The following is a 16,851-nucleotide window of genomic DNA, read 5'->3' as shown; positions in this document are numbered from 1 at the left end:
CAACAAAGACCCAACACAGCCAAAAATAAATAAATAAATGTAAAAAAAAAAGAAGGTGATATCTGAGCCAAGTCTTGAAGGATGTGTGGAAATAGGCCAAGTGAATAAGGGGACGGTTGAGTAAAGAAAGAGAAGGGAGAAACAACAGAGGTTTGGAAACCAGAGAACCCAACCAAGATGACTTGTCTGGAACATGAAGTACCTGTAGGCAATGGCAAGAGACAGGTGGAGGGAGAGGGCAAGGTTGGGTCTTGAAAAACCCTTAAGAGTATGATTGTAGTCCTGCGTCGGAGGAAAGCCATGGGAAGGTTTTAAGCAAATCAGGTTTTATACATTTATGGTTAGATGGATGGCTTAGTTGGATTAAGTAACAATATATATGTCAGGTGAATTTATCATTTTCTCTGCCAATCCATTACCCAGTCTCGTTGGTCTTTCTGTCAATATGATAATCAAATGTTAAGTTAGATGAGGAGAGAGCTTTCAAGTCTATTACAGTGACTAATAGGAGTATAGTCATTGTTTCTGTTACACATATTAACACCCTTGAGGCCATTCTACAAAAGGTGAGGAGATAATTAAAATGGGTTAAGAGCAATAGTTCTCAAACTTATTTGATTATAACAGACTTTAAAATAGATATATTGACAGCATACCAACAGGAACTCATGAGATATACTACACACTTGGACCAAAGGAGGCACACAGAAAAATAGTCTCAGATTAATGGCTACAATATTAGACTCAAAGAATAGAACAGGAAAAAATTTAGGAACATCAAATCGCTTTATTTTACAAAACTATATCACAAATGTATTTTGAGATAATAAGACAAACTACATGGCAGTAATGTGTTTCATAATCATAAAATAATCAAATTACATACATCCTTGAAACAGTGGGCTCAGGCATTATTTCCATGTCACATGTCATGTATCAAGTGAGTTCTCTCATTAGACTGCCTGGTTTTCCCATTTTTTAAGTGGGAGATTATATCTTATGTATAAGTGATATGTTTGGAATTTTTCTTATATACTGTAAAAAAGACATTTAAGAGAAAAAAATATTCCCAGCATTGAAATCCTCCCATCTGTCCTTGGAGCATAATTTGAGGAATGATCATCTGGAAAATCATGCTTGGATTGTCCCTATATCTAATTTCATGTTTCCTTCTTGATTGTCTTCGTATTGATTTGAACCTGGAACTCTGAGCTGAATTGGAGGATCAGAACATTTTAATTACAGCCTAAAAGGGTATCATTGCAGCTGAATCACAAATTGGGAAGTGGGTGGGTAAGAGAGGAGATAAAGATAGTACATAGTCTTCAAGTATATACTGTAGGTTCATGAACCCTTGGCTGCCTTAAAATTCATAAATTTTTTCAGAGCTTCAGCTCTCCTTTTGACTCTTTGCCTAGCTTTTGTTAACCAATACCTAAGAACTATTTGAACTTCAGTTTGTTACAAAAGGACATTAATGCCAGGGTAAACTTGCCTGAAATAGAATATTTTGTCAAGGTATTGTCTTCCCGTTCTCCTCTTGTGAATGAATTTGTGCTTTTCTTTAATGAAGTGTTTGAGCAAAATCTCACATGCTCTTTCCTGGCTCTTCCTGCAGTGAAGTCATCTGGTTGGGCGTGTGCAATGATGTCATGATTGGCATTAAGTTTACCCTGCAGGTTCAAGGTGACTAAATTGGAGGTGAAAGAAGGACATCCTGGGATGGGTGCACCTCCTAATTTAGCAAGAATTGAAGAGCTTTTTATGGCCATGCACAACTTTCAGAAAATTTATTTCGTATCATTAAATGAAATAACGCATGTAAAGTGGTCATTCCAATACCTGGAACATAGTAAGCATTTAATAAATGTTAACTGTTATTATACTGGTTTGGTTTATACCATGTCACAACTCCTGTAATGAACAGAGAATAAAGGGAAAAAAATGACTACGCTGCAGTCAGCCAACAACCTAATCTCCATTGTAAATTTATTCAGTACATTAGACATCCTGATATAAACACTCAGCATCACCCATAAAATCCCTGACATCTGAATGAAAGAATATTCACGAGGAGTGCACATTGGGTCACCTCTTGACCCTTCATGATTTTTTTTGGGGGGGGGGTGGAATTCCTTCCTCATAACCTCACTAGAAGTTCTCTGCATTTCTTTCTTTTTTTTCCCTAATATTTATTTATTATTTATTTGGCTGCATTGAGTCTTAGTTGCAGCACGTGGGATCTTTGTTGCGGCATGTGGAGTCTTTTCGTTGCAGCGCGTGGGCTTCTTTAGTTGCGGCGCGCAGGCTCTAGAGCACGCACGCTCAGTAGTTGGGCTGCACGGGCTTAGTTGCCCTGTGGAATGTGGGATCTTAGTTCCCTGACCAGGGATCAAACCCACATCCTCTGCATCGGAAGGCGGATTCTTAGTCACTGGACCACCAGGGAAATCCCGACCCTTCATGATTTTGAGTGTGGAGGAAGATACCAGGAAGGCCTAGGGGCCAGTAGAAAGGAGAGAGCGCTGGTAGAAAGTACTTTTATTTAAATTTGATGCCAAATGGGGAAAATAATCACCTATACGTAAGATTTGCCATCTTGTTAAACATTGCCATTTTGAGACCAGAACTAAAAAGGGAAACTAACCTTGAAGATAATACCAAAGGTTGGTTTTAGATAAATTTGTTTTATAGCTATCAGAAGGTCTTCTGTACCAGCAAGCTTGTTTCAGCAGAATGCATTTGTTTGGGAAATAAGGAGTTAGAAAAATAAAAGAATAGTTCCTATATGTAAAGACTTTATCTTGCCTTGGAGTGAGTTACAGTTACACGAGTTGTGGTTTGTGGTGAGGAGCTTTGCTCTCCCTGTTAGAGGGTTTTGTTTTGTACCCTCCCCGCTCCCGCCTTTTTTTTGAGAGTACAAAGATATGGTTTAGAACTTCTTTTATAAAGGAAGATAATGCACACTTTGGGCAGTTGCTTGCAGTCTGTTATTTGCGTTACTCTGTAATTGAGAGGCATGTTAATATCCTCATAAAAGACATTTTGCTGCCTCTTGTTTAAATGCTCAGCTGTTCTGGGGGCCATTATTTCCCCCAGGCAGCCAGTGACTGACTGGAGTCAGCAGGTTTTAATGGCATTAATAGCAGTTTGCTCTTTTGTTTTTAATGTGATTCTTAATCCACCACCACCCCCCCACCCCTACACCCCACACCCCACACCCCACCCCCACCCCGCCTTTCTTTTTCTAGGTTTCTGCATCTGAGAATAGTCTGGCAGCCCGTTCCGCACCTGCTGAGGATGATTCCCGTAAGCTTTCACTCTTAGGTCTGGTGGAAGAGGGTCTTGTTCTCTAGCCCCTGTTTGGTTGGCGGGGGTGGTCCCCAGTTCTGTCAGTGCTGAGAATGTGTAACATGTTAAACCCAGTAATGTAGCTGATCAGATCTTTCACTTGGTTTTAAGGACTGATGCTTGAGTACCCTTCACACATCCCATGCCTAAGAGAGAAGTTAAATTCAATGAAATATGATTAACTTGTGGCCAGCTGAATACTTTCGATGCTTCTCTCATTGAACTTATCCTGTCTTTTGTACCAAACCTTTTCAGGGTTAATGCTATAAAAACTATAATTTTGAAGTTTCATTTTAATAGAAGGTTGGCCAAGAAGGACTTTATTCATTAACAGGAATAAAGAATTGGTATTTGAGTAACCTTTAAAAAATATCTTTTTCTTATTTATCTAAATAGATACTATAATCCTCCCTCTGGCTAGATTCTAGACATTTTCCTGTGGGTGCTGAATTTGATCACCTTTTCATCCTATTTTGGAATCATTTTGAGCCTCTCTTCTCCCAAAGACAAAAACCTTTGTTTTTTAATATACTGTGTCCACTTTTGATTCTGATGTTCAGTGTATTATTTTTTTAAATATATATGGATGTCTAGCTTCTCCTCAGGTTAATTAGTTTACTAGACATTGAAAACTCAGCAAGAAGTTGAAGTATCAGCTAAACAGATCTCTCGTAAACCCTGCCTTAAAATTTTAGAAACTTGCTGCTTGAATCCAAGAACATTCCTTTTGCAGTCATTTTCCTTGGACTAGAAATTTTTCTGAGTTTTGACTAGGTTTGCAAAACATTTTTTTGAAAAATAAGCCATAATCGTTCAGTACTTTGTTGACATAACTCTAGATTTTAGGGAATCTTTTATGGTTCCTTAGCAACTGTGTGAATGACTTCTCTGTGCCTCTTCTGAGTTTTCCATAAAACAAATATATTGGCAGGAAATTAACTTATGCAGGTGACACGTCAATGACTATGAAAAAAACTTTATGGAGTCTTTTTCCATAATCTTCATCCATGGATGTTCGCCATAGGACTGAGTCCCAAAAAGATGGTGTCAGATTATACACACTCATATACATGAGCCTGTCTTATGAAATTTCTCCCCTCACATTCCCCCATTTTCCCAAGTTCAGTTGAAACGCCCCAGAAGGAGTTGCTGGGGTTGCTAACTACCAAAAAGCCATCAAAGTCTATAAACAGCCTTAAAAAATGACAAATGCTACAGGGCAGAAGTTTCCTTATGTAGGGAGGTTTGGATTCCCGCTGCATGTGGCAAAGGGTGAGAAAGCCTCTGAGTTGACACTTGTGAGAGAACAGAGACCAGAGAACGTAAGAGCATAGTTTTTAGCATTAGAATAATGCTTTTCTTCAACAGAAAAGCTATGTTTTTCCTGGTGTTGAAAGGACCTGTCCTTAGTGGAGGTGCCTAAAATTTGCTTTGGGGAGGAACCTTTTCTGAGCCTTCCCTTGAGGTACTATAAAATGTCTTCCTTCTGTAACTCAAGCAGGTAACTCCCAGGTTAAGAGTGAGTTCCAGCAGCCTGTGCATCCCAAGCCACTAAGTCCAGATGCCAGAGCTTCCGGCCTTTCTGAAAGTTCTCCTCCCAAAGCAGTGAAGGTATGATGGTAGTTTCTCTTGGAGCCTTGTAGACATTGGTTTACTAGTAGAGCTCATTGCATCTTTTATCTTTATGTTCATTATAACCTGTTTTTGCTTTCCTGGGGATGAAAATGCCAAATAAGGGCACACGTGAGCCAGTCACTTTCCCTGGAAATCTTGCTGCTCTTGCTTAGGTGTTTGAGCCAGGAGTGGGAAGCCTCACTGATACCACTCCAGTCTGAAATCTGGAAAGCTCATGAAAGAAAACCCAAAGTTAAAGAAGATAACCTGACTTTTTTTCTTGTTAAGTCCAAATTCGTAAATCTATGAATGGGTAAAAACCTATACAAAGAGCAATATGAAAAATCTGTTAAAATCAGCCCATCGGATGGGAATGTGCAGTGTTACAGATTTAGTGGCTCCCTGGTCTGAGGAACTTGGCCATAACATGATTGGTGGTCAGCGCGTTTAAAGAAAGAATGTGTGCATTCCAGTGGGGGTTGACCAGTCCATTTGCTATAAAAATGGCCATTCAAATAACACTTACACTAGGTTATAATATTAGATATTAAGGAATGTCCAAAATGTTTGTACCCGAGGAAAATTTTACTAGGCTACTCAATCTGTGGTCTCCTTTCATTTACTAATTATTTTTTTCATTCACTAATTTTTAAAAGCAGTATTTTCCCTTTCTATGAACAAGTAAATATTCCCATAAAAATAAACAAAGATAAAAAAAAAATCCAACACCTCTTTTAGGCTGCTCACCTAACTTGTTTTAATTGAATGCTTTGCTAATGCAGTGTTGATTTACCCACTTGGTTAATAACAAACATATCTTATACTTCTTTAGTGTCTTCCTCTTCTGGTGCTATCTTAAGTAGCTGGGTTTTCTTTCAAAGGTTTTAACATTTGAGAGAAACTCAATAGGTAGAATTAGTTTTAACGTGGTTTGTACTGCCTCAACCTCACGCACACATCTGCCATGTTTCTATCGCACAACTGTAGGCATGATTGGTCTCTTGATGAAAGTTCTAATGCACAGAAAGGATGGAGATACTCTGTAATGACCTAGATGGGAGAAGAATCTGAAAAAGAGTGGATATATGTATATGTATAACTGATTCACTTTGCTGTACAGCAGAAACTAATACAACATTGTAAATCAACTATACTCCAATAAAAATTAATTAAAAAAAAAAAGAAAGGATGGAGGTAAGACATAGGTGAGGGTTTGGAACAAAGGGAGGAAAGGGGAGAATCCAGGAAAGGGGAGGTCGGGGGAAGAAGGTAAACATGAAAATCTTAGAGGAAGCAGAGATGTAAGAGGGGAGTAAGGTTTATTGAAAGGAACAAAAAGTGAAGAAAGTAGCAAGAGAAAGCAAGTAAATGAGGGAGAAAGAACTGAGCTGCGTGATGGAATCTGCACATGTACTTAACATGACCCTCTCTTCTGGCCTCAAAGTTCTGCTCATGCTGGCATCAGCACTTTTTTTTTTTTCCAGTATCTGAAGTCCAACAAAGTAGCAAATGCCACGGGGTTAATTTCCTCTCCAACAGCAACCCTGCCCAGATGTGAGTCCTTGGGTTGTGGTTCTGGACGAAGAACAGCTAACAAAGCTGACTTGGCCATGGATTCTGTGTGACTGAGGGACTAGGGAAATTCTGTGGCTGATCTAAGAACTAAAATCTGTTCTCAAGTATATTTGAATTCTCAGTCCAGTCTTGCTTACCTCCCTCAACTGTTGGGCCAGATCTCCTGGTCCTGGGTTGGACCTTTGGGACTCCTCCGGATTCATACTCCAGGGTCTGAGCTGATGAGCAGTGTGCGAAGGAATGCACCTCACTTAGGTCTTCCTGGCACACCAGGGAGAGGAGATGGAAGAAAAGCTCCCTCTGCACCTGCCCCAGATTCATGCCTGCCTTTTTGGCTCTGGTCACCCAGCAGTAGAATGCAGACAAGCCTGCTTGCACCAGACATACACCTCAGGTTTTGAACATTGTATAAAGACTGGGGTTAAACTGGCCTCACTGCCTGTGTTTGCCCATGGTCCAAAGCTCAAATGGTTATGGTGTACAGAGCTCAGGGTGGTACCCAATCACATCTCCACTTTATTTACAGGCCATTTATTTTCTCTTCCTCAAAGTTACTCTTTACCTTCTGCAGGCAAGTATATAGATACTTTAGTGTTTATAGGAAGACCTGCTGGCATAACTGGTCTTGTGGCTATAGACCATGCAACAGAAGTTGTTTCTCAAGTCTGGGAAATTACATACAGCTAAGAATGAACTTGTTCACTCAGAATAGATTTGTGGGTCCCACACGTCCTGGTAAAACTGCTCCTTGTTTCCTGTCTGTTATTGAAAACAGGACATCTAAGGTAAAGACTCAATTCATTTCAAATTTTAGCTTAATAAAGTAAAAATACAGAAAACAAAAAAACACCCCATAAATGATACTGGTCTTTAAAAGTAAGGATTTTATCTGTTTTGAACACTGGCTAGATAATTCAGTTGATGAGACTTGGCACTAATGAAGTTGACGTTGCAGGTTCCTTCTCAAAATAGATGTTCTGGGTCTAGAGCTCAGTGGGCCCTTTCGGAAGGATCAGAACCTTTCAACTCAAGAGACCCAGAGATCTCTTAAGCTTTATGCCCTCCCACTGAAATAAGTTACTCCCTAAATGTTTCTCCCACTGAAATAAGTTACTCCCTAAATGATAAGGAAGGAGATGTGACTGGCCCTGGGAACAGCTACTGGTCTAGGATAGCCCTATCCCAGGTTCCTAGGCTGGTCCTGCTGATGGATGTATAGAGAAAACATGGCAGCCTGCATGAGAGGCTGTACCCTCTGTGCCCTGTCCCTTCCTCCATGGACAGGGTAGGAGGTTTTATGCTATTTTGCAAATCTACCAGAATTGTGCTAGAAGGGCATCTAGAATCTTTTCTCACTGCCTACATCATTACTGCTTTCTCAGAGCACTAACCTTTCCTCTACATGTAGAGCGATCTGTTTAAGGTGTGAATATCTCCAAAATGCTTTCACAGAAAGCTAGGGGAAGGGTTAAGGCTGTTCAGAGCCAGCCCAACCATTTACTATATGGTGAAGAATTTCAATTTAATTACCCAGATATTTTGTACAAATTGTAAGGAGGAAATGAAAGGCTTTTTATAGTGTTCTATCTGAGGAATGGAGGCCTGACATCAATACAGATTTTTCTTTTGATTTCACTGTGTCTAAAGGCTAATTAGCTTCACCATTTATGGCCAGCTGCTACCTGCTCCCCTCCCACACACAGACGTGTACCCCAACTGGAGCCTTCATTAGACTAAAAAATATATATGAGACAAGAGAGTGAAAGAATGTAGATGAAGTCATAAAAATTTATTGTGAAAAAGCTTTAAGTAGATGCTGATCTACAGAAGGCCTGTAACATCCCTCAGATGGGAAAGACATGACAGTGTTTAGGGACATCAATTATTTATATATTATCGCACTCATTCCTGAATATCCTGAAGATATTATCTGCATATTTTAATTTGAAACAAAGTGAAGACTGTCGTTTGTTCAAAATGCTGTGGTGAAATTATGTTCATTTGGGTTAGTTAGCATCTGCTCCCTTCCCCAAAGCGTTTCCTTTAGTTATGGAAATTTATTCCAGGACAATTGAGAAAATACTCTATTGGGTTGTGAGTCGGGAATTCTGAGTTTTAATCTTAATTCTTTTACTGACTGTGCAAACTTCTGTAACGCATCTGACATCCTGGTACCTTAGTTTCTACATTTGAAAAATGGTGAGGGAGGGGAGATGAAAAAACATCTTACTAACTGAAAAAATATATTGGAAAGATAAAAAATGTCTGACCTTCTAATATTGGCAGTGTTTTAAAGGTGGCTATGCAAGTTCAGGCGTGCCATGACGGCCTGGACAGGGTGTGGACCAGGCCTACCATAATGGTAGAGGTTTGGGCACTGACCGTGCTTCCTGCTGTCTGAATAGACATGGGGGCGATTACAGAAAAGTGGCTGAGAGCCCAGGACAGAGGAAATAAAGGGAATGCACAGCCACAACCACTCTGACTTGGCATATTACCATGTTGGGCTCCTCTTGTCTTTACGATGCTATAAGGGCCCTTGGGCAGCTGCCGTATTAACCTTCATTAAATAATTTGAAAAGGGTGTATGGAAAAAAGGAAGAGGAATAATGGGAATCTGGTAGGTCTGGTGAGGTAGAAGCTTGTGGTTAGTCAGATATTTGAGCTAGCAGTCCATTAATTTGATGTTAAGGGGAGGAACGCCTTTTCACTTGTTGTGGAAGGCTCCGTTCAAGAGGGAGCCACGGGGTGGGGGGGTGTCAGGTGTGGGAGGTAGAAAGACACTAAAGAATTGTTAATGAGACACTCCTTGGGTGAAGGCTATAAAAGCTCTCTCTTCTAAGCTGGTACTCTGATCTAGCCTCAGGTAGATGTGAGTGAGGCTGATTTTGCCACGATTAGCAGTTACTTGAAAAAGAAAGAAACTGTGGTCTTATTCTTGGATATGAGTCTGTAACTGAGTTTCAGCTCAGCTGCAGAAAAAAGCCCTCCAGGGCACACCAAATGCTGTGTATTCATTGAAGGTTCCTGTTTGTCTCTTCCAGCTTCTGCTTCCTGCTCCCGGTACCTAATTTCTGCTCCTGCCTCCACTTTCCTCCTAATGTGAGCTCAACTTGCAGCTTTCTCTCAGGTTTTCCTTTCTGTTCACTGGGCTGCACCCTTCTCCTACCGTGTGTTCTCTGTGTGCGTGTGTGTGTGTGTGTGTGTGTGTGTGTGTGTGTGTGTGTAACAGAGGCATGCTCTGTAGGCTTCCAGTCCCCTTTAGCAGAATAATACCCATTTCCTCCTCTACCATGGGAAATTTCTGTCTCCTGCTCTGTCTTTAGCGACCAGAATGAGCACTTACTCTCCTAAGTATTACAAATACAATATTCATCCTGCAACTGAAAAAGATTTTCAATCTGATAAGTAAATACATTTGTCCTATTACTTTTACATTGTCTGAATTGTGATTTGTACAGCTGCTCTCCAGTGGCTCCAGTTGTACTATTATACCCAAATTTTATTCTGCCTTTTAATGGATTTCCTGCTTGCTAGACAAGGACCTAGTCCTTTTAGAGAAACCTAATTAAATTATGCAAGGACATCTCCACTTAGGTCCTATCTTGTTAGATGTGTCCATCCATATAAGAAAAAAACAATTTCGGAATTCCTTGGTAGTCCAGTGGTTAGGATTCCAAACTCTCACTGCTGAGGGCCTGGGTTCAAACTCACAAGCCATGAGGTGCGGCCAAAGGAAAAAAAAAAAGCAAGAGAGAGAAAGAAAAAACAATTCTACAGTGAGGTCCTACTGTATAGCACAGGGAACTATGCTCAATATCCTGTAATAAGCCATAATGGAAAAGAATATGAAAAAGACTATATATATGTAAAACTGGATCACTTTGCTGTACACCAGAAACCAACACAACATTGTAAATCAACTATACTTCAATAAAATAAATTTTAAAAAAAGAAAAAACAATTCTGAGCTCCAAATAACGCCCTAATATCTGCCAGCAGCATTCAGTACAATACATTTGATCATATTTAAGTTCCTCCCTTATGCCTGGTAAACTTAAGTTGTAGCTGTGATCTTTGATTCTTTAAGTTTTTCTCTTCTACTCTAACCCTAGGAATGGAGGGGCTGCTGTTAACACTCAGCCCTCCTCCTTCACTTTTAAATTCTTTGGTGCTATTTGGGGGCACTAATTTTATTAAACTCCCTTTTATAGATATTAACCTTTACTTCCATTTTCTACTCTCATTTTCTGTCCACATCTACTTGGAAAACCATTCCTATTTTTGCTTTACTTCCTAGTGAATCATGTGGCAAGTGAACCAGCAGTCTGGATTTTTTTTATGGGTCTATTCGGATTTTTTAATCAAAATTCTGTCTTACCCATAAGCTGGTTTATCTTAGGCTTACCTTAACCATTCAGGCCCTGGGCTTTGGGACTAAATTGTATTATTTACCACCATACCGGTCTTGGTGGCAGAGGCCGCCAAGGTGCCTGAAAGAGCTTCCAGGCCACCTTAACTAAAGCTGCTTCTGCATGTACTGGTTGAGCTGTTTCTCTTGGGACAAGTCAAGAGTCACACACACCTAGGGACTTCTTACCCCCACCCCTAGTGGCCATGTAACTATTTCTTATCATGTAAAAACTTATGGTTTTGGAATTCTAGCTTTCATCAGTGGTAATACAACCTACTTTATGTAGTTTAGGACTGAGTTTACCAGCAACAGCTGTGCTCACCCCGCCCATATTCCACACTTTACAAACAGTTCATGAATCCCCGTTATGACTCACCCCCCTACCCAGTACATTAGTTTTATTCTCCATTTGGTGTTTTAAAAAGATTATAGAGCCTGTAGCTTTATTGGGCTATGCTTTCTTCTGGAATCCTAATAAAATAGTTTGTGTGTCTTTTAAAATGTTCCATTTATGTGTCAATTTTGCTTTATTTAAAAATGTTTTGTCTAGTGGATTGAGCAAGTCAAGATTATATGCAGAGGGGACTGAGAGATGCTTTATCAAAGTGTCTTTTATGAATATTTAAAAAAATGTCTCTGTGTATAACTGAGTCACTTTGCTGTACAGCAGAGATGGGCACAACATGGTAAATCAACTCGACTTCAGTAAAAATAAATAAATAAATAAATAAAAAGATTTTAAAAGTCTTTTCCTACTTCCCAAAGCCAAATGCTTTCTCTCCTTGAAAGTTACCCCCTTCAGAATCTGGTCTTTAAAAAGTCTGTTCTGCTTCTTATTTGGCGCTTGGATCAAACCATCAAACTTCTTTCTTCTGTATGTGATGACATTTTCTCCTCATTTCCTGTGCGTGGAATCATTTTGTGTGTACTTGTGTGTGTGTGTGTGTGGTGGTTTGTCTAAGCCTTTCTCTGCAGTCCAGCCCTAGCTCCACCCATCCTCAGTGGCTGCTGCACTTATGGCAGCCAGACAATCTGGGTAAGGAATTCAGGAGAGCCTCTTGGCTTTAGAGAGTCAACCGATAGAATTGCAGTGGGCTTACTGTTCCTCTGAGAATTGACAGACCAGGTAAGGGAGCCCTTAGATAACAAAGTAAATCCCAGGGCCCACTTCAGCAGAGTACTAACTCATCACTGCCTTTGCTAGCTAAAGTGGTCCTTTGCTTTTCCTAGAAGTTTCAGGCACCTGCAAGAGAGACCTGCGTGGAATGTCAGAAAACAGTCTACTCAATGGAGCGTCTCTTGGCCAACAAGCAGGTGTTTCACATCAGCTGCTTCCGTTGTTCCTATTGCAACAACAAACTGAGGTAAGCCAGGCCAAAACAAGCCATCTCTCTGTGTGGTTGGACCTCCAGAGGGAGTCTTTGGTTTTTAGAACACTGGTACTAAAATCTGTGGTGCTAATAGTGTGTGCTGTTGAGGACCTCTGAAGAAAGTAAAAAGTACCATTTAATGACAGGCATTTTATATCAAATTATAATGGTGTTTAGAACTTCTTGGTACTCTCACATGTTAATTTACATGTTAGGACCGAAGCTTAAATCATGTAAGTTGCAGGTAACTGCCCCTGTGACCTAATTTAGTAGAATGTTTTCCCTTGGTATCATAGAATCATACAGTTAAGAAATCTCAAGAGGATACTTGTTGAAGCCCTTGAAATTATCCCAAACACTATATAAATGGTAAAAATAGCAATAATAATAGATCCTGAAGGGCATATATTTTTCTGTATATTGCTTCATTTTATTTTCTGAGAAAATAATTATGTATCATTTCTTCCAAGTTACTCAAAGTATGGATATAAATGTGACAAATTGGGGAAATATTCCGTATTAACTCATTTTAACCATAGAACCTTGGAGGAGGAAGTAACCAGGATGTCATTTCCTCCAGCCTTCCTTCCAGAGCAAGCACCCTTTCCAGCATACTGTTGAAAGATGTCCTGGCACCTGCGTGGCGCTTCTGCGGGGGTTAATACCCCACTACAGCTAGTTCCAGCGTTAGCGCTAGCTTGAAAACTTTTCCTTCTGTTGAGCCAAAATGTGCCTCTGTAACTTCCACACGGTGGTTCTTTTTCTGTCCGCTGTATTTTTTTCTCCAGAGCACATTTTTCTAAATTTTTGAATTTTTATATTTCTTCTGTGGAAATTCTGTTGTTTTTATACCCCCCTTTAAAATGTGTTAACCCTGCGAGAGACACCAGATGTCCTAAAGGCCTGTCCAGCACTCTTGTTAGGGTAGACCGACTTCTGGCTACTGCTCACCATTCTCCTATTAACCATAGCTTTCCTTTATTTAATCACTGACGTCTACTCAGTGCCAAGCGTTGGGAGAGCATTATACCCATTCCTGTAAAAACATGCTTTTAAATTATAACACAGATGGGAAACTAGGAGGGAAAAGATGCAACTTTTTACAAAGGAATATCATTAAAAGTAGTTATAGGTTAGAAATACTTAGGAAATATATGAATGATCAGAACTAGGTGGGACTACCTAGGGAAGACTTCCTGGAAGAAGTAACTTTTTCAACAGTTTTGACAGAGGGGAGTGAAATCACTTGAAAATGGGAGCATGTACCAGGTGGAAGAATGTCTTGTGAAGGTTCAGACCTAGAATTGAGCATGTTTTTTATAAGGATAATAAAACAAATGTGCTTAAAAGGACACCCTCAGTGACTGATGTGCTTTTAAAGGTATTTTTCTCACTTAGCATCTTCTGAATATACTGGAGTTGCCAGGTTTCAGCCTACTGGTGTAAATAAGAGAATACATATTTGTTAACTTTATGCTCTTTTTCTTAAAAACAACAGTCTAGGAACATATGCCTCTTTACATGGGAGAATCTATTGCAAGCCTCACTTCAATCAACTCTTTAAATCTAAAGGCAACTATGATGAAGGCTTTGGACACAGACCACACAAGGATCTGTGGGCGAGCAAAAATGAAAACGAAGAAACATTGGAGAGACCAGCCCAGCTTCCAAATGCAGGGGAGACCCCTCAGAGCCCAGGGGTAGAAGATGCCCCCATTGCTAAGGTTGGTGTGCTGACTGCAAGTATGGAAGCCAAGGCCTCATCCCCGCTGGAGAAAGAAGACAAGCCAGCTGAAACCAAGAAGTTGAGGATTGCCTGGCCGCCCCCTACTGAACTTGGCAGTTCAGGAAGTGCCTTGGAGGAAGGGATCAAAGTATCGAAGCCTAAGTGGCCTCCTGAGGATGAAATCAGCAAGCCTGAAGCTCCTGAGGATGTAGATCTGGATCTGAAGAAGCTAAGACGAACTTCTTCACTGAAGGAGAGAAGCCGCCCGTTCACTGTAGCAGCTTCATTTCGAACCTCTTCAGTCAAGAGCCCCAAAACCTTGTCCCCATCTATCAGGAAAGGCTGGAGCATGTCAGAGCAGAGTGAGGAGTTCGGAGGAGGTGTAGCAGCAGAAAGGAAACAAACGGAAAATGCCAACGCCTCCGAGAAGAATGAGAGTGTGGAAAAAACAACCTGGCCAAACAAGGGATCTAAAGGAGAGGAGGCAGGAAGGAGAAGTAAGGAAGTTCACAGTTTTGAGATGGGGAGTGAAAATCTTATAGAAAATGGTGCAAACTTAGATGAAGGTGATAGAAACCTTCTCACACAGCAGTCTTCACTAGAACCCAACTCTAAAAATTGGCCTAGCTTTGCAGATAACACCTCCACTAAAGAATTCACTACTCAGAATCAGACATCCCAGGATGTGGGATTCTGGGAGGGAGAAGTAGTCAAAGAGCTCTCTGTGGAGGAACAGATAAAGAGAAATCGGTACTATGATGAGGATGAAGATGAGGAATAACAAATTGCAATGATGCTGGGCCTTAAATTTATGTTAGTGCTAGTGAGCCACTGCCCTTTATCAAAGTGATGCACAAAACAGCTGTCTTAGCATGAGCTGTAATTTATGTGGAAGTAACTTTGGAAAAGAGTTCTTGCTTCAAAAAAATCCCATACTGTGCAGCTTAAGTGAACCAATTCTAAATGCTAGATAACATTACTTAAATCCTCTCTTTTAGCAATGATGATATACACAACTGCTTTAAGGTCTTTTGGGGGTTGGGAGTGTGTATGTGTGTGTGTGGGGGGGAATATTCCAACGGATATGGTCCAGCTTCCATTGTACTCCCAAAAGACAATATGAAAATGGAGAGATGATTAGTAGTACATTGTTACACTAAAAATTCAATTGTGGAATTAGGAAACATGCAGAAGGGATTTAGGGGCCTAAACATTGTGACTGAATGCACTTTAGTATAAAGGGCACAGTTTGTATATTTTTACATGAATACCAATTTATTGTTTAGTATTCCTCTGTTAAGAGATCAAATATTTAGTCTTTAAAAAAAAATTTAGGTTAATTTTCTTACTCTGATATATATGGGGAATTTACTGCTTGCTCCGATATATATGGGGAATTTATTGCATCCTGCTTTCTAAACAACATCCTGAACTGGACTATTGAGATATAGCATAACCATCTTTTTGGAGCACCTTTTGAGCACCCTTAGTGCTTGGAGAGATTCATTGTGTCCCAAATAAGCTATGGTATTTGCCAATGCGTTTGACTACACCCCCAAGTGATTGCTTTCTTCTCTGGTGGTATCTGTGCTTCTCATAATTTACTGTAAGCTGCAATATTTTTATAAGATCTTTTGTATTTGCCATGTTGCATATTAGAGCAAAATGATGAGTTTAAAGGAGGAATAACAGAAAAAAAAAAAAAAGCCTTAAACCACTTGAGCTCAGATCCCCAAACCCTATATTCTACTTCTGATATCCCCTTTCTGGGACACTAGTTTTTTAATACTTATAAGCTCTGAAATGTATTGATTTTTATGGCAGACAGTATTCCTAGGGTGCAATTAAACCAGTTATAGGCCTTTTGTGGGAGATGGTTTTCTAGTATTAAGGTTTTGGAACAATATAAACTTGAGTACAGTTGTTGTACATAATTGATATTCCAAATTGTATGTTGGGGGAGAGAGGTGTTTTAAGGTATAGGCTTTTCTTTATACTGCATTTTTAGAGATTTAGCTCTGATATTTTTTAGAGATGTAAAATATTCTGCTTTCTTACAGTCTTGCTTACTCTGAAACATTTTTATTCAATAAAGCTTTTAATTTACACTTGAACTTTTCAATGTTCCTTTTCCATTATTATTTTACATCGTTACAGTCTCTCAGGACCTGCTTTTACCTTAGCAGTTTGGGTAGAAAAAGCAGATGGATCTGATGGGTATCAAGTGAAGAGACATGCAATGTATACTTCTTACCACTAGGTGGTGGTGTTGGGCTGATCTTAGGATTTCATCCGCCTAGAAAACATTTTTCTTGAAAATTGAAAGCAACTTGGCAAGAGAATTATTGTGTACATTCAAAATGAGCTGTTTGTTTTACCAATTCAAAATGCAGTGTTTTTTTTTATTGTTAATTGTACTCCGCATTTAATAATTTACCTTACAAGTATACCTAAATGCTAAATGGAATTTCCAAATGCCTCTGCTGAAAATGGACTTGTTTTCTACCCTGGGCAGAGGCATAGTTGGTTGTTTGTTTTCCTTGCTTGCAGAGGCAACTGCCCCAATTAAGGTACCTTTTTTAATGGGAGTGTAGATTTCCTTGGAGATAGAAATGCTTTTTGAGTCATCTGTTAACATTTTCCAGGGTCACTGTGTGTTCCAGCGTCTTGCCTGGTCTTCTAAGTGCTTGTCCGGGTACTACTATCTGCTCTTGGCCCCAACACAGGCTGAAGTCATTTAGAAAGCCCTGTTCACTGAACAGTTAATCCAGAAGTTCCTGCTGACATTTATAAAATATCCA

The 16,851-nt window shown here is 39.9% G+C and overlaps 1 protein-coding gene across 2 annotated transcripts in view; it reads left to right on the top strand.

Annotated features, from left to right (window-relative positions):
* The window catches only part of LIMA1 (LIM domain and actin binding 1), an 83,150-nt gene extending 66,986 nt beyond the window's left edge, over positions 1–16,164 (top strand). Inside the window, exons 8-11 of one of the 2 annotated variants that reach the window (XM_067696510.1) lie at positions 3,252–3,309; positions 4,853–4,962; positions 12,185–12,318; positions 13,823–16,164. In XM_067696510.1, coding sequence (XP_067552611.1) covers positions 3,252–3,309; positions 4,853–4,962; positions 12,185–12,318; positions 13,823–14,831 — 1,311 coding nt within the window. In that variant the 3' untranslated portion in view covers positions 14,832–16,164. Of the gene's footprint in view, positions 1–3,251; positions 3,310–4,849; positions 4,963–12,184; positions 12,319–13,822 lie in introns of both variants that reach the window. The other variant, XM_067696508.1, reaches the window with a different exon arrangement.
* Positions 16,165–16,851: the final 687 nt, after the last annotated feature.

The sequence above is a fragment of the Pseudorca crassidens genome, chromosome 11, assembly GCF_039906515.1.
Source record: "Pseudorca crassidens isolate mPseCra1 chromosome 11, mPseCra1.hap1, whole genome shotgun sequence".
NCBI lineage: Eukaryota > Metazoa > Chordata > Mammalia > Artiodactyla > Delphinidae > Pseudorca > Pseudorca crassidens.
The sequence above is the reverse complement of the archived record's forward strand: the minus strand, read 5'-3'. Positions and strand labels throughout refer to the sequence as shown.